The sequence below is a fragment of the Phyllostomus discolor genome, chromosome 2 (assembly GCF_004126475.2).
Source record: "Phyllostomus discolor isolate MPI-MPIP mPhyDis1 chromosome 2, mPhyDis1.pri.v3, whole genome shotgun sequence".
NCBI classification, from domain to species: domain Eukaryota; kingdom Metazoa; phylum Chordata; class Mammalia; order Chiroptera; family Phyllostomidae; genus Phyllostomus; species Phyllostomus discolor.
This window is the reverse complement of record NC_040904.2, coordinates 108,934,792-108,957,620: the sequence shown is the minus strand read 5'-3', so window position 1 is coordinate 108,957,620 and position 22,829 is coordinate 108,934,792. Positions and strand designations below refer to the sequence as shown.

The 22,829-nt window shown below is 32.8% G+C and overlaps 1 protein-coding gene across 12 annotated transcripts in view; it reads left to right on the top strand.

The window, feature by feature from the left end:
* The window catches only part of ACAP2 (ArfGAP with coiled-coil, ankyrin repeat and PH domains 2), a 165,179-nt gene that overhangs the window by 107,566 nt on the left and 34,784 nt on the right, over nucleotides 1–22,829 (top strand). For 8 of the 12 annotated variants that reach the window (XM_036018328.1, XM_036018330.1, XM_036018325.1 and 5 more), the window contains 5 exons: nucleotides 2,197–2,309; nucleotides 7,361–7,381; nucleotides 10,393–10,444; nucleotides 12,246–12,346; nucleotides 13,477–13,582. In XM_036018328.1, the coding sequence (XP_035874221.1) occupies nucleotides 2,197–2,309; nucleotides 7,361–7,381; nucleotides 10,393–10,444; nucleotides 12,246–12,346; nucleotides 13,477–13,582 (393 nt within the window). The remainder of the gene's footprint in view (nucleotides 1–2,196; nucleotides 2,310–7,360; nucleotides 7,382–10,392; nucleotides 10,445–12,245; nucleotides 12,347–13,476; nucleotides 13,583–22,829) is intronic. The other 4 variants (XM_036018334.1, XM_028503175.2, XM_036018327.1 and 1 more) reach the window with 1 other exon arrangement.

The following is a 22,829-nucleotide window of genomic DNA, read 5'->3' as shown; positions in this document are numbered from 1 at the left end:
TCAGTTCGGAGAAGAACTGATATCTTCATGAGCTTGAAATATTTTTCTATTTATTTAAGTTTTCTTTGATGCACTTTATGAAGTTTGATAATTTTCTTGTCTTTTGTTCTATTTATTTTTGAAGCTTGTAAATGTTACCTTGAAATTTTTTTCACAGCTTACCTTTGTCATGTATTAGAATGAAATTGACTTTTCTGTATTGATTTTACAACTATTAATTTTGTTGCAGTCTTTTTAACACTAAGTTGTCTCTGGATTCTTTGTGTACATCTTTGGAAGTTCTCTGAACAAAATCATATCATCTACAAATAATGATAGTCACTTTTCTTCCTTTCCAGTCCTTTGCATTTTGTTTGTTACCTTGCTGGCTTGGACTTCCAACATAGTCTTGAATCGATGTGGTAATAATGGTCCTTCTTGTCTTACTTGCAATTTCAAAAGGAAAAGTTTCTATTAGATTCCCTTTTTTGGCCAACCCTACTCTTGCCTTCTGTTCCCTGGACTCCACACCAAAGCTTCACATTCTTCTGATAAATCAGATGTCTTTAAGGTGAAACCTAGCTTCCTTGCTCTGCTTACCTGCTTGGCTTCCAATTTTCACTTAATCTTTTGCCTTTGAGTATTCCTAATTTGCCAGTACATCAATATATTTAAATTCTAATATTATATATTTTATCCAACATTATTTATTGCTTTCATTATAAAAAATAATCTATCACATTTTAAGTACTATAAAATATTAATTTGATGTTAATGGTAATTAAATTAAAGACATAATTTATCTCAAGAAATATAGTTGAAAATTAGAAGAACATTTACAAATGCACTGTTTTCAGTGAAGTGTTGTTTGATGTTTTAAGTAGCATCAGAGTTATTAAAAAAACTGCTGATACTGCAAATGAAACTTAGAATGTTGCCAAACTGAATTATATCTATTGTTGACTTAATCCTGTCTGCATAATTAAATAAATTATAGCTTGAAATAAATTTTAAGTGAGAGAATTAATGTTTCTCTTTTTTTCCCCCAAAGAAAAAGTAGGAAGAAAATGTGACGATTCATTTACAGATTTTGTTTCATTTAGTTATTTTGGATTATCATGACTTTATGGTTAAGTTTTGGAACATGTCAGGGGAGTTACTGTTTTTAATTCTGAGTTTAGTCTACTTCCTTTTTCCATCTTTGTAGACTCTTAGATTTGGAAGGCCCTCAGGTGATTCTCACCCTTCCACACCCTCAGTGCAGTACCTCTCTGTCCAGTGGACTTGGCACGTGGTCATTCACAGGTCATTCAGCCTGTGTAAAAGTCTTTCTCAAGACAGAATTTTACTCCCTAATAGATCACATTTTAATCATTGATCATTGTTCCAGAGTAATTTTGAAATTTCTGAGACTGATTTTTAAAGTTTTAACTTTGAAAACAGCAGCAGTCTTGCAGTTTTACTAGACTACTTTGAAAATTCATCAGGAAATATCTTAAGATAGGACTACTGATTTCAAAATTTCATGAATCCTTGGAATAAAGTTGAGTTTAAAGTGCATTCAAGTGAAAACTAAAATGATTAGAATGATAGAAGAAGGTTATGAATAGAAAAAAGTGAGCTCAACATGCCCACTTCAAACTGTGCTTTTCCTTTGCAACACTAAATTTTGTTTTAAGAAAAAATGACTATTTTATTTCACTACTTCCAACTAGTGGAGTTATTACTTCTACCAGATTAAAAAACTACCATAATTGTTATCTATTTAGAAAACAGTGGTAATCCCATTTTAAAAATCCATATTCCTTTTTTTAATTGTTAGCACACACATCACCCTAAAATATTAGAAAAAAATGAAAACATTTTAAAGATAACACCCTGTATAATATTTAGTTGTTCTTTTTGTCTGCTTCTATAGATATTATTTTGTACTTTTAATCACAGTACATGTACAATTTATACATTTTTTCTTTTTGAGAGTATATCCCAATAATCATCTTTTTATATTACTTCACAATAGTCTACTGAATTGAAATACTATATGTTGAAACATTCTTCTGTTATTGAATATTTAAGTTTATCTCCTTATGAATATTGTTGATGTAACTGTCTTAATGCAAATTTTTTCTACCATTCAAGCTGTTTTTCTAGGATAAATTTGTTATCTAGGCAACTTACTCAAGTGATACAAATTTTTTTATGTATTATTTTATCTAGGATTTCTCCAGTGATGATTCTAAGTTAGAATATAATGTAGATGCTGCCAATGGCATTGTAATGGAGGGATATCTGTTCAAACGAGCCAGCAATGCCTTCAAAACTTGGAACAGGTAATACATTTCAAATACTAGTCTCAGTCTTTCTGTATTTTCAGTTTTCTGACTTTTCCTGTGATTTGGCAACTCTTTCCTTCATAATTCGCTAAATTTACAGTCCAGAATAATTTTCCTGAAACCAATTCACTGAATCTAAGATGCCCTTCTAGGAAAGGGGACCCTAAAAAGCAAATGAAAAATGACAACATTAATTCTAAATTCTAAAATTTAAGCAAAGTTTAAACAGGAAACAAGAAGAATTTTTATAGTGATTGGTTGATATTCACTGGACCATTATAATAAATAAATTTTGAATTTGAGCTACTCTTCATATGTTAGGAAATAGATCTGATTACAAATTGTGTTGACTTCATAATGGATAAATAAGTCAGGTGAACTACCCACCTTGCATTCCTGTCCTATATGATGTTTATATACATTTTTACTTAGTGTTTGTCTATGAATTTTAAGCCAGGTGATTCTGATCTTTGCAATAATTTTTATTAACCAGTAGTTTAGGAAATGGGGTTGTTCTTATGTGAAGTTTGTGTGGCAGCTGGTGCGCCTTTAACTAAACTTGATAGCTACCAAAAACTGAATTTTTTTTGCTGAAGTGATTTTTATAAAATATTAATGCAGTAAATTCTGCTTAAATGAGTGAGTGTATAAAATATTTTACCCAGCCAGGGTACATGCCTCGGTTGCAGGTCATAACCCCCAGCAACTGCACATTGATGTCTGTCTGTCTGTCTCTCTCTCTCTCTCTCTCTTTTTCTCTCTCTATCTCCCTCCCTTCCCTCTCTAAAAATAAATAAATAAAATCTTTAAAAAATATTTTATTATCTTTTTCCATGTATTAACACACTAAAGGGTTGTCTCAGGATCATCCTCCTGAATAAAAGTGATTGGTCTTTTATTCAAGAATGCCTGTCTTTTTTCAATAAGTAAATAAGTAAGTAAGTAAGTAAATAAATAAATAAATAAATAAAGCCCTAAGTTGGGCATCATCCCACAAAATGAAAGGTCAGGTTTGGTCCCCAGTCAGGGTGCATGCGAGAGGCAACCTGTTGGTTTCTTTTTTACATCAATATTTCTCTCCCTCTGTTCCTCTCTCCCTTCCCCTCTCTCTAAAAATAAATAAGTAAATAAATAAAATTTTAAAAAGTAGAACAATGTTGTGATAATTGAGAGTAATACTGGGTTCTAGTTCATTGATTTTCTGTTATATTATTGGTTGACTATTTTAATTACTTGAACAAGATTATGTATTCACTTAATGGTAGAGGTGATATTCTTTTTTAAAAATGTACATTAGCAAAATAATTATAATTTTCTTGGTAAGTTTATTATATATTTTTTGTTTAAATGGAGACAATCATGCTTGAATATTTAATATATTGAAATGGGTTCCTAGTACACTTGCTTTGATTTCTTGATGATGAGGTTATATAGAAAAAAATTCAAATTTGAGCATTTCTCCAGTATCTGGTATTACCAAATGTTTAAATGGTATATGGTGTGTTTTATTTGAAATAATTTTTCTTTACATGAGAATGAATATAAACTGGAAAGAATAATGATTGCATATGATTTTAAGCCTGAGTTATGTGGGACTTTAAAAATAATATATGCTAATGTTATTATCTATTGTAAAGTGAAAATGAAAAATTAAAACTGTTTTCTAAGCTGTGAAAACTAAATCATCTTTCTAGCCTTTCCTGGCAAATTTCCATAGCCAGAGTAGGAAATTAAAATACAAAATAGTATGATTATCAAATTTTTATAAAAGATCTCAATCAACACAGCTTCATGAGGTAATGTTAGAATTCTTAACCTTCAGATTTCAAAACACACTTAAACTTTAACACAGTGAAAATATAATAAATCCATGGAAACTATACCATTATGTTAAGAGTGAAATGAGCTTTCATGGAACACTCCAGTGAGAAATGATCTCAGGCTTCAAAATAAAGCACAATGTTAGAGAAAATTGCATTGCCATTTAAGACAGTAGAAAACATGAATTCTGATTTAAGCATGGACCTTTTCATTTTTTATTATTTGTTTTATGAATTCTGTTAATTAGCATAGATACTAAAATGTAACTAAAATCAAGCAGGAAATAACTGTTAAATTCTCAGTTGTAGACATGTTACCTTTTACTTGCAAAACAAAAAAAGATAATACCTTTAGAAATGAGGCTGCTTTACAAAGGACATGCCATCTGTATGTAATGGGATGACACATTGATTTCAACATTCTAATTGTTAGTAAAGAAATGGAGGTGCTGAGACATGGTTGTCATTCAAGGTCACACAGCTGGTTTGTGAAAAAATTGAGGCCCAAAACCTAGCATTTTTTAAAAACTTGATATGGAAATTCCAAGCAATCTATATTTTGATTAAATAAGATACTACAGTTATTAAAAAACATTTTAGAAACTAGTTTTAAAAACCTTCCTAGTCCATTTGCATTATTAGGAAATATAATTAATATTAATTAATTAGCAAATTAGTTTCATTTTCATGTACTTTTAAAAAACATTTTGATGAAAACACTGGTAAAAAGCAGACTTGTAGGAATAGAACATATAAACATATAAAACTCTTTCACAAACAGGAAGCAAAAGTCAAACCTTGTAACAGAAGTCTTAAATATTTTCCAAGTTATAGGACAGTAACTATAAAAGGGAAAGGAAAGAAAGAGTAATCTATTAAATATTATTTAGAATTTTCTTTACTTTTTCATTTTAAAATTTTGGAATGTATTTAAATTTCTTACATGAAATTCATAAAAAACTGAATTTCTGAAAATAATTGCAAATAATTTTCTTTACCTATATATGACTTGAGTATCTGACCTACTTCTCAAATCAGTTCTCAGTCCAGTTTGATTTAATATAATCTACTAGCTTCTGAATAAAAGACTGTATTTATGATATTTGTGCCCTAACTTTAAAAATCCAAGAATCCTGCTATTCAAAGAAAGATATTTTTTTTGCCTACTGTTTTAAGTTTTATTTTGTTTTGTTTTTAGATTGTTTGTGGATTACTTTTAGAGGAACATTTTTTGTCATAATCACCATAGGTATCTATCATATGATGAAAAATTTGCCATTATTTATATAGTTTTATAGAATAGTGACATATAATATTTTCAAAAATGAACTTTTTCAAAAGACCTTCTTTCTGAGAGAAATGTGAATTTCTGATAGTTTTAAAACCTGATCTTGTGCTTCATAAAATGTATCTTAAAAGCATTATTCTATAACCTAAAATTTAACTGAAGAGGTCATATTTTGTGTGATGTGGTTGAATTAGTATAAGGAATGAAACATTTTATGTCTCATGAATTGTTTAGCTTGTTTCTGATTGGCTATAGATTTCTGGTTCTTCATGTCTCTGGAGATTTTTATATGTCTATAGTATATATACTTTCTGAAGACATGGGAGATCTACCAATGTAATATTTCTTTTCTTTTTTCTTTCTTTTCTTCTTTTTTTTTTTTTTGCTGGTATCTTTTTATTTTCTTTTTCTGAAATCCTAAGATTTTTTTTTTAGCATTTTTTATTGTTATTCAAGTACAGTTTTCTGCATTTTTCCCCTACCACCCCAGCCCTCCTCACCTCCTTCCCCTGTTTCCACCCTACCTTGTTATTGTCCATGTGTCCTTTATAAATGTTCCTGTAAACCTTTCACCCTTTTCCCCCATTATCCACTCCCCTTTCCCCTGTGGTCACTGTCAGCCTGTTCTCAACTTCAGTGTCTTTCATTATATTTTGCTTGCCTGGTTGTTTTGTTTATTAGGTTCCAGTTAAATGTGAGATCACATGGTATTTGTCTTTCATCACCTGGGTTACTTCACTTAGCATAATGCTCTCCAGTTCTATCCATGCTGTCGCAAAGTGTGGGAGCTCCTTCTTTCTGCTGCATAGAATTCCATTGTGTAAATGTACCATAGTTTTTTGATCCATTCATTTACTGATGGGCACTTAGGTTACTTCCAGCACTTGGCTATTGTAAATTGTGCTGTTATGAACATTGGGTTGCATAGGTGCTTTTGGATTGGTGTTTCAGGGTTCTTAGGATATAATCCTAGCAGTGGAGCCAAAATAATATTTCTATTTTAGATAGTCAGGCCATTTTCTCAGTGTGGCAGCTTTACTTCAGGCTCAGATCAATGCTAGATGGATTACTGGTACCTATATTTCTCTTTGACTTTTCATGATAAATTCAGAAAGGATGAATAGAGAGGAAAATAATTAAATATTAACATTTTTTAGTTATAAGCTGGTAAAACTAATAAAGCTGAATAATAATATGCTTTCCTTAGTTGTCGTAACTAGAAAATTAAGCTAAAAGCATGAAATGTATTATATTATTTCTAAAAGCAAAGTATTCTATATGCTACTGTAGATATCAATGCTTGGTTTTTTTAGTTTGTTTTAAAATAAGAAGTGTACATGTGGATTAAAGATGAACTCTACTTATTTGTAGCCTTAGAGTCTCTGCTATCATTTAATGAAAAGGGGATGAGCACGAAGGTGGGTTTTTTGGTTGACAATATTTTATAATCACTGAAATTCTTAATTAATGATTCCACTTTCCTTATGAAAAGATTTTATTTGTCTCAGGTTTATATAGATATATCTATAGTGATATATAAGGAATAGATTATTAAGATGAAGAAGTTACTATACAGTATTTAATAGCTGTAATAATAAAGGCCTAAAATAATAGTAGAGGTATGCCCAAGTGTGCTAAGTCCTACCAGAATACTCTATACCATAATACTTGAAGTAAATTTTTTAATACTTCTAAAATAATAGTGTTTCAGATTCCTAAGAGTTGGAATTAATTGTACACATGTATTTCTATAATATGTGAAAATAATGCAACAGATATATTCGATTATTTTGTTAGGTTAAAAGCTTAAGCTTGTTCCTTTAATTCTTGCTTTATTTTCATATCATGCTAGTCTTTTGCTTATTTTGCACATTTGCGTTTTCATTCTTTTACCACCTTTCCCTTATGTTTTAATCCTGCCCCATTTTTTCACATGACAGGAAAAAGCCCGATCATATCAGGTACCAAATGGCTTTCTTCCCCTCACCCCTTACCTTACTCCCATTTCCTCTTTGGCACGAAAAAGCTCATAATTAACCTGCATTTCATTTGGATTACTTGCAATGGATATAAAGTCTCTCACCTTTTAAATTGGGGGGAAAAACTAAACATCCTTTTTGAGGAGTGAAATTATATTTTTTCATTGCCCATCTCCTCAATTTATTTTAACCTGGAAAAGAATATTTGATATGTTTTAGTTACTTGAAGAAGATTATACATTGAGTAATATAATACCTTTTTTTAAGGGAAATAAGGTAGTAAATGCTTTTCAAAAATTTAAACAGTAAGTAGGAATTAGTCTCTTTGATAATAACCATATTGGTTATATTGAAAGGGAAACATCATCAGTTCCTAGATTTTTTTGTTTGCTTGTTTTGTTTTACCATTTTGGTCTTTTTCCCTTGAAAAATAAAATTGAATTTGAAATAAAGGAGCATTAAATGTTCAGACTTTTAATTTTGTTACAGATTCGCCTCTTTGGCACGTATATAAATATGTGCATGAATCCATTATCTATAATTTTGGTGAAAAAGCCTCTACCAATTTAGAAGCTTTATTTTACCCATGTACTTGATTTCAAGTATAGTTCTTAGACTAGTGATGAAACACGGTAAAAGATGATTGATTTATTTTTTTAATATATTTCTCTCTCCCTCAATTTTGTCATCTGGAAAGCTTTCACTGGTATTTATAATTAACAATTTTTAATTATTTATGAATAGAATATTTTGATCTCAAATCTTTATTATATTGAGTTACTTCAGTTTGAGAGAGATATAAAGTTGTGTCTCACTTTTCTTAATGAACCCAGAAGTTTTCCTTTTTAAAACACTGTCTTATATAAGTTTTGGCTTTGTGACAGCTTTTGAATCTTGTAGAATATAGTGTAGTTGTCAGTACAATGCTTTCCAAAATTTGTCTTTTTTATTATTTAATAATATTTTTAAGTATCTTCAAATTACAGATAACAACTTAAAATATTGTTTTTCTATATTCCCTAGGAATATATGAGCTGTCCCATTTTTCCTTTTAATAAAAATATCAATAACTTGGATTATTCTATAGGAGCAGTTAAAAACTATATTCCATTTTACTTACCAGATTAAAGTCATCATCACTGCAAATGAGTATGGTTAGCTCTTTTTTTCTTTTTGTTTTTTATAATGGCAGAGGAAGGGAAACAGTGTCATAAGATAAACAGATTCTTGTAATTGAAAATTTTTTTCTACCTGGGGTACATCATGGTTTTATTTCCTAGCAGGCTTTGCCAAATTAAGATAGATTTCTGGTACCTATCCTGGCCATATAAAAGCTGATGATACGAGAAAGTTACCAGGAACAGAGAGATGGCAGAGGAACTAGGTTTCAGAAATATGTATGATCTGTAAAATTAATATCAGGAAATGATCTCTGACAAAAAAGCAAAGGAACTTGCTTTTAATGTAATATTTGGTATTAGTTTTAGAGGTTTTGGCCCTAAGATGCAACAGGTCAAAATAAATTTATTTTTTGAAGACCTCAGAAGCATGAAAAGCTTACATGGTTATATATGGGTGTTTTTCTATTGTGCAGCAAAACTCTATGTAGTTTTTCATCAACTTATATAATATCATTTCTATAAAACATAAGAATTTTTATTAACATAGTTTATCCTACCTCAGGTGATGTTTTAAAAACACTTTAATCAGTATCAGAGATTGTTTCCATTGCATGTCATCCCCTGTGGCAGGGCTGCATCTTTTTGTTTGTTTGTAGGTATTTCCTTTAACATTTCTAACCAATTATGTGTTGGAAAGCAAAGAAACCCAGAAGTTCTTCCTTTTCTAGTCTGCCTCATGATGATTTGCATTTAGAGGCAACCCACTTAATTTTATCTAGATGCCAATTTAACAAACCTCTATTTTAATGGTAAAGGTTATACCTTTTTAAAGTAGCAAGAAAACCTAATAAGCATCTGATCATTTCCTCAGCTTTGGAGAATTAACTTACCAATAATTTTTAAAAATAGAAATTATAAATATGTTTATATATAATTTCTAGTGTTTTTTATTAGTATCATTGAAAAGGTGGAATCTATCTGCTAATAGATTAATAATTAATGTTTACAATAGAAATCATCTCACATGAAACTAATTTTAAAATAATGACTCATTTTGTTTTACTTTTCATGCTTGGTGAGAATTTTTGCTCTTTTATGATTGGCTTTTGGCTGGGTTTTTGTTTTTCTCTTTTTTTTTTGTAAGTCTTTAGGTCCTTTTACTGTTTTAATAAATTAGAATTAGTAAATATGCCATAAGTAGCTTAGCCTGTTCTTTTAAAGAAGATTGCAAGTAAATTGTTTGCCTAATTACAGTAATAAGGAGAATAATGTAAAATAGTTGGATGATTCATTTTTAGTAATAAGTTTGATTATTCTGCTTATATGATGATATAAAAGTAAGGCCAAATGAATTGGCATTTGTCTCCTGTTTGATAGCAGTTGTAAAATGATGATTTAATCATCTATTTTGCTTAATAAATCAAATGCTTGCTGAATTAGCTGCAAAAATGTTGAAAACAAAGCACCATTTACTTCAGTGTTTTAGTGTATACAAATGGATAGTTTTATTTACAGTATAAATTTATTTCTACTTTTGATGAAAGCAGTTATTTTGGGGGGAAAGATTTTGGTTATTTTTGAGGAACTTCAAATAAATAAATTTTTACTTTAAAATAATTATTTGGTGATAGCATAAAAGATAGCTTTCATTAGGATTTAAATTTCTAACTTAAAATTAATCAAAATATAGTAGTTTCACTTTCCTAATCTGTGCTTTTAAAATTGTTTAAAATTGTTTTTTACTTTCAGTAATCTCATTGGCATCAGTTTATACAAAGCAAAACTAAACAGTGTACTTCTCAACAACACATAATTACTATGAACTGATTTTAAATTGTTTGTAGAAATTTAATCTATTTTGTATTTATTTAGACGCTGGTTTTCAATACAGAACAATCAGTTGGTTTACCAGAAAAAGTTTAAGGTAGGTCTTTTGTTAAGTAACTAAGTGAAAAAAACCTTCAGTGAGTCCCTGGTTTTGGTTCTTGATCTGTTTGTCTTGGGAAAACATTGAAGTCCATGAATACTCATGTGTGTGAAATTACTGTTTATTAGTTTTAAGTTTGAGCATGTGTAAGAGGATTTAGAAGGGAAAAATATCAATATTTGATACTTTAATGGAGAATAATTTTGAAATCCAAATTCTTAATTCCTAGCTTTGAGATGTATTTTTTTCTGTCCCAGAATTATTACTTTTTTTCTTCATGTGTTTCTTTGTCTCTTTGTGTGACAGGAATAATACCACCATTCCACAGTAATTTTTTGAGGTTTTAGAAAAGGCTGCCTTTTAAGGAATATCACCCTATGGGACAGGTGATAATATAGAAAGGTTAGAAATGACATTAACATGTAACCTTGAAGTAACTTAAATAAAAACCTCTAAATTTGTTAATATTGATTTTATAGATTCATTTCTCTGAACCTTATTTTAAGGATGAGGAATTTTTATTTTTTGGAAAGGCATACTAAAATCACATGTGATGTTGAAAATGTGCCAACTCACGTCCCTCCCAAGTAACATCCAAATGTGCCGCTTTATCTCTTTGAACATTTCCCTCTGAAGGTACTGATCCTTGTCCCTCCCCAGTGTACCTAGACTTCTCTGCTCTCCCTCTCCTATCACCAGCCTTGTTGGTGTTCACTCAGAAGACTGCAGTCAGAGGTGCCCAGTGACCCAGGAGAGACTATGGGAGGTTTGCTTTATGTGGAAGGAGGGTATTGAAATGGTCTGTAGACACCATGCAAAGTGCTGAAGATTTTGTTTCCTTCACATGAGTCTTTGTAATCCTTGTATTGTTGATGCTCACAACTTTTTCTTTTTCTTGTTTTTATTCTGAAGGTTCTGGTAACCTACGGTGTATTTTCTTTTCTATTTCTTTGTGACCATTTTTTTCCTTTCCTCCCTTTCCCTTATCTGTGTCTCTTCCCACCATGCACAGATAAACTTGACCTACAAACTTCTTAAGCTGATACATGGAGAATGTATCATATCAATAAATACTTTTCCAAAAAAATTAGGAAAAAAGAACTATTGGTTAATTAGTGACATGATTTTTACCTAGTTAGCCTTCATTAATGATATATTCAACTGTAAATTTGAAATACTCACTTTTACTCTTGAGGTAACACAGTATGAAGTTTAACTTGTTAGGTTCTGTGATTGCAGATTTTTTCCACACAAGTCCTTTATTCTAACTAATTAGGTCATGCTTTTTTCTACTCTGATAAACTTGGTTTTGAGTTATATTTTTATTAGTACTAAAAAATGATAAACTTTTTCTCATTTTCTGACACATTTTTAGAAGGCTATATATATAGCTTTCTTTTTTTTCAGCTATATAAAACTTGACTCATTAAAGGCTTCTTTTTTGGAGGAAAGTAGTTTTTATTGTATGTGAGTAGGGACCAGGAGTGTCCCTATGGAAGAAAATTAACAGAAAGCTAACATTTATGGAGCACCTACTAATTAATTACCAAGTTTTTGGCTAGGCTTAAACTAATTCGTTTAATTCTTATATAGCAATTTTATGAGGCAGGTAAAAGTATTAACAGGGCAGAATTACCTTTATTAGTTATATCTATGTTGATAACTCCTAATCTAAAATAATACAAATATAAATCTTTAAAATTAACACATTTATGCCAAGTAATATTTTTAAGTGTTATTGGTAGTAGTATTTGAAATCTAGATTGCTAAATATGGGAGTTCTGTTTCCTTATTGTAGGATAACCCCACTGTGGTAGTGGAAGATCTACGGCTCTGCACAGTGAAACATTGTGAAGACATAGAACGGCGATTCTGCTTTGAGGTGGTCTCTCCCACAAAGTGAGTGGTTCTAAAGAATTTGAGAGTTGCTGTTATGTTTCTGTAGTTTGTCTTAAACTTCCCAGAGTAGAGAAAGATTTGGGTTTCACTTGTGATGCCCTGTACTTAAGAGAAAAAAAATATTTAAAAGTAAATTTTATTAATTAGTGATTACAGGTATTAGTCAGAAATTTCTGTAACATCTTTTCAGTATCATATATTCTTTAAATTCCATAAAGATTATTGGTGTGGCCATATGAAAACTTTGTAGCTGTCATGGATGATGAACTGAACTCATTAGATTAATTTTTTGATGAATATCATCTTATATTTCCACCCGGTAGAAAAATATGTTATGTTTACAGTGATCCCTCACCTATTGTGGGAGTTATATTCCAGAGACCCCCGAGATAGGTGAAAACCCATGAAGTAGCAGTGTTATATTTATTTTATTACTTATATATATTTTAAGGCTTTATAAACCCTTCCCACACTCCTATAAACCTTCCCAACTCTCTTATTATCCTTTCCCACACTCTTATAAACACTTCATCTGCTCTTAAACACTTTCTACACTCTTAAACTTACATAATTTTAACAACATACAAAATTCTATATGGGTACTCACCAGTGAAGTATACAGTGAAGCCACAATAAGTGGACCGCAATATAGCGAGGAACAACAACTATATGGTAAATTCAAAGTTTGTTTTCTTTTAATGTGCAGGATGGGTAATTTCTTTCCAATAGGTAACTTATTTCATTGATACTTTGATTGCTTAATGAACACACTCTGTCCTAAAGACAGATAAAAACCTTTCAACAAATACAAAAGATTTACTTATTTTTCAACAGAAGGGAAGGGAGACAGAAAGAGAGGGAGAGAAACATCAATGTCTGGTTGCCTCTCGCACGGCCCCTACTGGGGACCTGGCCTGAAACCCAGGCATGTGGCCTGACTGGGAATCGAACCAGCGACCCTTTGGTTCGCAGGTTGGTGTTCAATCCACTAAGTCACACCAGCCAGGGCAACAAACATAATTATTTTTGTTAAAAAATTATTAAATAGCAAAATGATCAAAAAAAGTATACATAGCATTATTTTTGTGGCTTAATTTGGTGACTGAGAAAAAAATGTTATTTCCTTTTAGAAGTTGCATGCTTCAGGCAGATTCTGAAAAATTGCGCCAGGCGTGGATTAAGGCTGTTCAAACCAGTATTGCTACTGCTTATAGAGAGAAGGGTGATGAAGCAGAGGTTAGTAAACAATACTGCAATAACGGATGATATATTGTCAAAAGTTTTTAATTTTAGTTGTGCAAGTGTGTGATTATAATATTGTTTAATTTTTTTATTGATGTATAATTGATAGATGACCTTATATTAGTTTTGGATGTACAACATGAGTCAATATTTGTATACACTACAAAATGATGACCACAGTAAGTCTAGTTGCCATCTGTCACCATACATAGTAACAAAAACTTTTGTCAGTAAACCTTTTAAGATTTATTCTCTTAGCAAGTTTAAAATATGTGATTTAGTATTATTAACTATAGTTAACACTCTGTACATTATGTTCATGACTTATTTTATAACTAGGTGTTTGTATCTTTTGACTCCTTTCACCCATATCATTTTTTTAATGGAGAATAATTTTTTTGGAATTGAAATGGATTTTATTTTTAAAATCTAGATTCGATTTCTTTTTTGTTTACTTCACTTTACCTGTCATATTATTTTAATATTTCAATGTATGAGGTCTGTCTAGAAGGTGTCCAGCCATGTAATGTGAAAAATAGAGACATTTATTGAAGAGGGTACAAGCAACATTGTACACAGGACAATGACACTTCAGTCCCCTTCAAAGTAGACACCTTGGGACCTCACACACTTCTCCCAATCACCATCAGCTGCCCCATTGTATTTTCCTTGAATCTCATCAAGGGTCTGAAATCGCTTCCCTTTCTTTCACAGGTGATTTAGTTTTGGGCAAGGCCAGAAATGACAGGGCACCAAATCTGGGCAGTAGGGAGGCTGAGTCACCTGGGTGATTTGATGTTTCACCTGAAAACTCTGTACAAGACATGATGAATGAGTGGGCACACTGTCATGATGAAGCTGCCAATCACCAGCTGTGGCCTTCTAAGTCATCCAAATAGTTTCTACAGAGGAATGTTAAAGCTTAACACAAATTTGATGCAAATCCATCACTCTACTCAGAGTCATTTTAAATGCAATGGCCACACAGTACACATGCTCTCTCAACAGCATCTACTGCCCCTGCTGACTAGTTCAGTGAAGTTGTCATTGTTCCCACATGCGCATTCCACTCCACTCTCCTTGGCTGCCAGGATACATTAACATGGCGCGAACTGTTTTTATTACATTAACTATGGCTGGACTTTTTCCAGGCAGACCTCATATTTACTCATTTTCCAGCTCCTAAAATTTTGATGCTCTTATTTTCTTTCCTGTTATCTCTGTCCTTTTAGGTAATTTTTTTTTTAATTAAAAAAAACTAAAGTTTTAAAAAGTAGATTATAGATATACATGTCGTTCCACACCTAATAGCAATTTTTAAATACCATCTATCACCTAGTGTATATTGCGATATCCCCAGTTGTCTTAAAAGTGCCTTAGACAATCTGTTGTAAAAATAGGATTTTATCTATGATGGCATTGCACCTGGTTATTTCCCTCAAATCTTTCAGCCTAGAACAATCCCTTTTTTACATGACAATGATTTACTAAACAAATCAGGTTAATTGTTTCTGTAGAATTCCATCTCATAGGATTACATCATGGGTGATGCACATGATTCATGTTGTAACAGGAGACACAATGTTTGGTTGCCCAACCATCACTAGTGCTGAGGCAGGCTTCTGCTGTGAAGATGAAGTGGATACATTGGATTAGGGAAATGACAATATGATCCCTCCACTATAAAGTTACATTTCCTCCCTTGTTCCCAATCTATTTTGTTACTTTGGTAACAAATCTATTTGTGTTACTTTCATCCCGTGAAATCTACTCCCCCATCAACTATTCATCTAATGATTTTACAACTAAGTTTGTTTTTTCATTAGGAATTACAAAATGATGAGTTTCTAAATCTGTCATCTCATCTACATTTATTAACTTGCATTCTTATGTGAAATACAGCTGTTTTAATCACCTGGAGCTATTCAGTTACTATAATTAAATGCTTAATCCTTCGCTTTTAATTACCACATTTGGTTAATTTATTAGCTACTTTAGTGTGAACAGTTATCTAGTTTGGAGAGTATTAGAAACTCATGAATTTTCATAAATACAGTGGGTCCCAGTTAAATGTAATAATTACCCTTTTTGATGATCAAAATGATCACATTTTATTGTTCAATAAAGGCTCTGGGTAATGCCTTTTTAAAAATTCTCTAGTTTTTAGCAGAGCTTTGAGAGGAAATAAAATTACATATCCATTCATATCTTGAAGAAGCTGGTGGCATTGCTGAAATAACTGGGTTATGCAAAATAACACACTAGAAATAATGGGGATTGTTAGACAAATAGGGATAGGGCTGACCTAAACACCTGTGTAAGTTTGTAACTAGAATACTTGCAGGAAATTTAGAATCTCAATAAAAATACTAGCACAATTAAATTCATAATAAACGAATGCTACAGTATAGGTGGGACTTAACTTTAAATATTGGTGAGGATAGCTTAGTTGGAGGGTACAGAAGGGTTGAGAGTATTCAGTTACAATGACAAGGCAAAATTATATAATGCAATAAACACTTTTAAGTCAGAACACATGGCCAAAATGAAACAGGAAGAAGATTGGGGGCAATGGGTATTGTGTCCAGTCCTGTGTTTCTTGAGGTGTCTAGCCCAAGTTCTGCTGCTACATTAGTGTATTTTGCTTTCAGTCTCTCTAATTTGGTGCAGAAGTATTAGCTTATAGAGTAAAACTGGAAATGAACCAAGTGATTGCTGCATTATATTAAAAGCATTTCCCTATATGATAATTGCTTATGAGTTAATTCAGATTATCTAACATGTTCTAGTATAAGATTTTCTCTTTTTAAAAAATTTGAAATAATCTCAAAATTACAGAGAAGTTCCAAGTGTAGTACAAATAACATTTTCCCCTGAACTATTTGAGAGTACATAAGTTGCTAACATGATGGTCTATCACCCACTATTTCTTTTTTGTTTTGATATTGATTTATGCCTTTTATTTGTAAAAGTAACACTTTCTTATTTTACCAAATGTAATACAAATATATGTAGACAAAAGTACAAGCTTCTGTTTCTTTTTTTTTATTGTAGTTCAAGTACTGTTGTCTCCATTTTCCCCCCACCACTTTCCCGCCACCCTACCCACCCCCACCTCCCACCCTCAATCCTTCCCCCTTTAGGCTTTGTCCATGGTTGCTTTATACTTACTTGTTCCTTGACAACCCTTCCTCTTCTTTATTCCGTTATCCCCCTTCCCCTCCAGTTACTGTCAGTTTGTTCTTTATTTCCATGTCTCCGGTTCTGTTTTGCTCACTTGTCTGTTTTGTTTATTAGATTCCACTTATAGGTGCTACTATGTGGTATTTGTCTTTCACACCTGGGTTACTTCACTTAGCATACTGCTCTCCACATCTATCCATGGTGTCTCTATCCATGGTGTCATGAAGGATAGGAGCTCCTTCTTCCTTTCTGCTGCATAGAATTCCATTGTGTAAATGTACCACAGTTTTTCGATCCACTCATTTACTGATGGACAGACACTTAGATTGCTTCCAGCACTTGGCTATTGTAAATTGTCCTGCTGTGAACATTGGGGTGCATAGGTTCTTTTGAATTAGTGTTTCAGGATTCTTAGAGTACAATCCCAGCAGTGGAGTTGCTGGGTCAAAGGTAGTTCTATTTTTAGTTTTCTGAGGAAGTTCTTTACTGTTTTCCACAGTGGCTGCACCCGTCTGCATTCCCATCAACAGTGCACTAGGATTCCCTGTTCTCCACAACCTCGCCAGCGCTTATTGTTTGTTGATTTGTTTATGATGGCCATTCTCACCAGTGTGAAGTGGTATCTCATTGTGCTCTTAATTTGCAACTTTGTGATGGCTAATGATGCTGAGCATCCGATGCTGAATATCCTTTTATATGTTCCTGGGCCCTCTGTATGTCTTCCTTGGAGAAGTGTCTGCTCAGGTCCTTCACCTATTTTTTAATTGGGACATTTGTCTTTCTGGAGTGGAGTTGTGTGAGTTCTTTATATAATTTGGAGATCAAACCCTTGAACAGGGTATCATTGGCAAATATATTTTCCCATGTGGTTGGTTCCCTTTTCATTTTGCTGATGTTTTCTTTAGCAATACAGAAGCTTTTGATTTGATGAAGTCCCATTGGTTTATTCTTTCTTTTATGTCTCTTGCTCTAGGGGACATATTGGTGGAAATATTGCTATGTGGAATATCTGAGATTTTCCTGCCTATGTTCTCCTCCAGGACTTTATGGTATCTTGACTTATATTTAAGTCTTTTATCCATCTTGAGTTTATTTTTGTGTGTGGTATAAGTTGGTGGTTGAGTTTCATTGTTCTGCATGTAGCTGTTCAGCTCTCCCAACACCATTTGTTGAAGAGGCTATTTTTGCTCCATGTTATGCTTCTACCCCTTTGTCATATATTAATTGGCCATGTGGACACAGGTTTATTTCTGGGCTCTCTATTTCGTTCCATTGATCTCTGTGTCTATTCTTATATCAGTACCAGACTGTTTTTGTTACCATGACCTTGCAATATAGTTCAATGTCAGGTATTGTAATCTCTCCTACTTTGTTCTTCTTTCTCAAAATTGCTGCAGCTGTTCGGGGTCATTGATGGTTCCTTATAAATTTTTAAAGTGGTTGTTCTATATCTGTGAAATACACCATTGGTACTTTTAATATTGCATTGGATAGATAAACTGCTTTAGGTAGTATGGACATTTTGATGATGTTAATTCTTCCAGTTCATGAATATGATATCTTTTTCCATTTGTTGGTGCCTTCCTTAATGTCTTTCTTCACTGTTGTGTAGTTTTCTGAGTACAGGTCTTTTACCTTCTTGGTTAGGTTTATTCCAAGTATTTTATTTTTCTTGTTGCTATCTGAAATGGGATTTTTTTCCTGATTTCTGTTTCTGATATTTCATTGTTGGTGTACAAAAATGCCTTTGATTTCTCAATATTGACTTTGTATCCTGCTGTCTAGCCAAATTCAATTATTAGGTCAGTAGTTTTTTGGTGGAGTGTATAGGATTTTCTCTATACACTATCATGTCATGTGCAAATAATGACAGTTCTGTTTCCTCTTTTCCAATTTGGATGCCTTTATTTTCATTTCTTGTCTGATTGCTGTGTCTAGGACTTACAATACTATCTTGAATATAATTGGTGAAAGTGGACAACCTTGTCTTGTTCCTGATCTTAGTGGGAAAGTTTTTAGTTTTTACTCATTGAGTATGATGTTGGCTGTAGGTCTCTCATAAATGGCCTTTATATTTTGAGGAATGCTCTCTCTATTCCCACTGTGCTGGGTGTCTTTATCATAAATGGATGCTGTACCCTGTCAAATGATTTTTCCACATCTATTGCTGTGATCATGTGATCTTTGTCTTTTGTTTATGTGATGTATTACATGTATTGATTTGCAAATATTGTACCAGCCTTTCATCCCTGGAATGAATAGCACTTGATCATGGTGTATGATCTTTTTAACGTATTGCTGGATGTGTTTTGCCAATATTGTGTTGAGGATTTTAGCACCTATGTTTATCAGTGATATTGACCTGAAGTTTTCCTTCTTTGTTGTGACTTTATGTGGTTTTGGGATTAGGATGATGCTGGCTTCATAACAAGAGTTTGGGAGTCTTCCATCTTCTTGGATGTTTTGGAATAGGGGTTAGGTCTACCTTAAATGCTTTATAGAATTCTCCTGTGAAACCGTTCTGTCCAAGGATTTTATGTGTCATGAATTTTTTGATTAATGCTTCAATTTTGTCAGCTGTTCAGGCTTTCTACTTCTTCATTGAGTTTTGGAAGATTATATTTTTCTAGAAATTTGTCCATTTCCCCTAGGTTTTCAAATTTCTTGTCATATAGTTCTTCATAGTAATTTCTTACAATCCTTTGTATTTCTGTGGTATGGGTTATAATATCATTTTTCATTTCTTTTTTTATTTTTTTTAAATTTTAATCATTGTTCAAGTACAGTTTTCTCCCCCTACTCCCATTCCAGCCCACCCACCCAACCCTCCCCCCTTCCCCCCCATTACCCCCCACCCCTAGTTTTTGTCCATGTGTCCTCCAAATTTGTTCCTGTAAACCCTACCCATTCCCCCCTGAAATTCTCTCTTCTCTCCACTCTGGTCACTGTCAGACTATCCCCTATTTCAGTTTCTTTGGTTATATTTTGCTAGTTTTTTGTTTTGTTTTGTTTTGTTTTGTTTTCTTGTTTAGATTCCTGTTAAAGGTGATATCATGTGGTATTTGTCTTTCACTGCCTGGCTCGTTTCACTTAGCATAATGCCTTCCAGCTCCATCCATGCTGTTGCATAGGGTAGGAGCTCCTTCTTTCTTTCTGCTGCATAGAATTCCATTGTGTAAATATACCATAGTTTTTTGATCCATTCATTTACTGATGGGCATCTAGGTTGCTTCCAGCACCTAGCTATTGTAAATTGTGCTGCTATGAACATTGGGATGCATAGGTTCTTTTGAATTGGTGTTTTAGTATTCTTAGGATAGAGTCCCAGCAGTGGAATTGCCGGGTCAAAAGGCAGATCCATTTTTAGTTTTCTGAGGAAGTTCCAAACTGCTTTCCATAGTGGTTGTACCAGTCTGCAGTCCCACCAACAGTGCACTAGGGACCCCCTTTCTCCACAGCCTCTCCAGCACTTGTTGTTTGTTGCTTTGTTTATGATGGCCATTCTGACTGGTGTGAAGTGGTGTCTCATTGTGGTTTTAATTTGCATCTCTCTGATGGCTAGCGATATTGAGCATCGTTTCATGTGTCTTTGGATTTTCTGTATGTCCTCCTTGGAGAAGTGTCTGTTCAAGTCCTTTGCCCATTTTTTAATTGGGTTACTTGTCTTCTTAGAGTGGAGCCTTGTAAATTCTTTATATATTTTGGAGATTAAAATATAATAACTATAAATATAAATAAATATATTAAATAAAATATAATATAATAATAAAATATAACCCTTGTCTGAGGTATCATTGGCAAATATGTTTTCCCATACAGTTGGCTCTCTTTTTATTTTGATACTGTTTTCTTTAGCTGTGCAAAAGCTTTTAATTTTGATAAGGTCCCATTTGTTTATTCTTTCCTTTATGTCCCTTGCTCTAGGAGACAAGTCAGTAAAAAAGTTTCTGCGTGAAATATCTGAGATTTTCCTACCTACGTTCTCTTCTAGGACTTTAATGGTGTCATACTTTATATTTAAGTCTTTTATGCACCTTGAATCTATTTTTGTACAAGGTGTAAGTTGGTGCTTGAGTTTCATTTTTTTGCACGTAGCTGTCCAGTTCTCCCAACACCATTTGTTCAAGAGGCTATTTTTATTCCATTTTATGTTGCTGCTTCCTTTGTCAAATATTAATTGACCGTAGAGGCTTGGGTTTATTTCTGGGCTCTCTATTCTGTTCCATTGGTCCATGTGCCTGTTTTTATGCCAGTACCAGGCAGTTTTGATTACAGTGGCCTTGTAGTATAGTTTAGTGTCAGGTATTGTGATTCCTTCTACTTTACTCTTCTTTCTCAAAATTGCAGCAGCTATTCGGGGTCGTTTATGGTTCCATATAAATTGTTGAAGTGTTTGTTCTATGTCTGTGAAATATGCCATTGGTACTTTAATAGGTATTGCATTGAATGTGTAAATTGCTTTTGGTAGTATGGACATTTTGATGATATTAATTCTTCCAATCCATGAACACGGTATATGTTTCCATTTGTTTGTGTCTTCCTTGATTTCTCTCCTCAGCGTTATGTAGTTTTCTGAATACAGGTCTTTTACCTCTTTGGTTAGGTTTATCCCTAGGTATTTTATTTTTCTTTTTGCTATTTCAAATGGAATTTTTTTCTTGATTTCTGCTTCTGCTGTTTCATTGTTGGTGTACAGAAATGCCTTTGATTTCTGGATATTGACTTTGTATCCTGCTGTTTTGCCAAATTCATTTATTAGGTCAAACAGTTTTTTGGTGGAGTCTATAGGATTTTCTATGTACACTATCATGTCATCTGTGAACAGTGACAGTTTTGTTTCCTCCTTTCCGATTTGGATTCCTTTTATTTCTTTTTCTTGTCTGATTGCTGTGGCTAGAACTTCCAGTACTATATTGAATAGAAGTGGTGAAAGTGGACATCCTTGTCTTGTTCCTGTTCTTAGTGGAAAAGATTTTAATTTTTGCCCATTGAGTATAATGTTGGCTGTAGGTTTCTCATATATGGCCTTTATTATGTTGAGGAATGCTCCCTCTATTCCCACTTTCCTGAGTGTTTTTATCATAAATGGGTGCTGTACCTTATCAAATGCTTTTTCTGCATCTATTGATATGGTCATGTGGTTTTTGTCTTTTCTTTTGTTTATGTGATGTATTACATTTACTGATTTGTGAATATTGTACCATCCTTGCATCCCTGGAATGAATCCCACTTGGTCATGGTGTATGATCTTCTTAATGTACTGTTGGATGCGGTTTGCCAGTATCTTGTTGAGGATTTTAGCGTCAATGTTCATCAGCGATATTGGCCTGTAGTTTTCTTTCTTTGTTGTGTCTTTATCTGGTTTTGGAATTAAGATGATGTTGGTCTCATAAAAGGAGTTTGGGAGTCTTCCATCTTTTTGTATTTTTTGAAATAGTCTGTGAAGGGTAGGTGTTAGTTCTTCTTTAAATGCTTTGTAGAATTCTCCTGTGAAACCATCTGGTCCAGGGCTTTTGTGTGTTGGGAGTTTTTTGATTACCGATTCAATTTCTTTTGTTGTTATTGGTTTGTTCAGGCTTTCTGCTTCCACTTTATTGAGTTTTGGAAGATTATATTTTTCTAGAAATTTGTCCATTTCATCTAGGTTCTCAAATTTCTTGGCATACAGCTCTTTGTAGTAATTTGTTACAATCCTTTGTATTTCTGTTATATCTATTGTAATCTCTCCTCTTTCATTTCTGATTGTGTTTATTTGGGTTTTCTCTCTTTTTTTCTTGATGAGTCTGCTTAAAGGCTTGTCGATTTTGTTTATCTTTTCAAAGAACCAACTCTTGGATTCGTTGATCTTTAGAATTGTGCTTTTAGTCTCTATGTCATTTAATTCTGCTCTGATCTTGGATATTTCCTTCCTTCTGCTTGCTCTGGGCTGTCTTTGTTGTTGTTCCTCGAGTTCTTGTAGACGTAGGGTTAGGTTGTTTGTATGAAATGTTTCTAACGTTTTTAGGTGGGCCTGTATCGCTATGATCTTCCCTCTCAGGACTGCCTTGGCTGTGTCCCA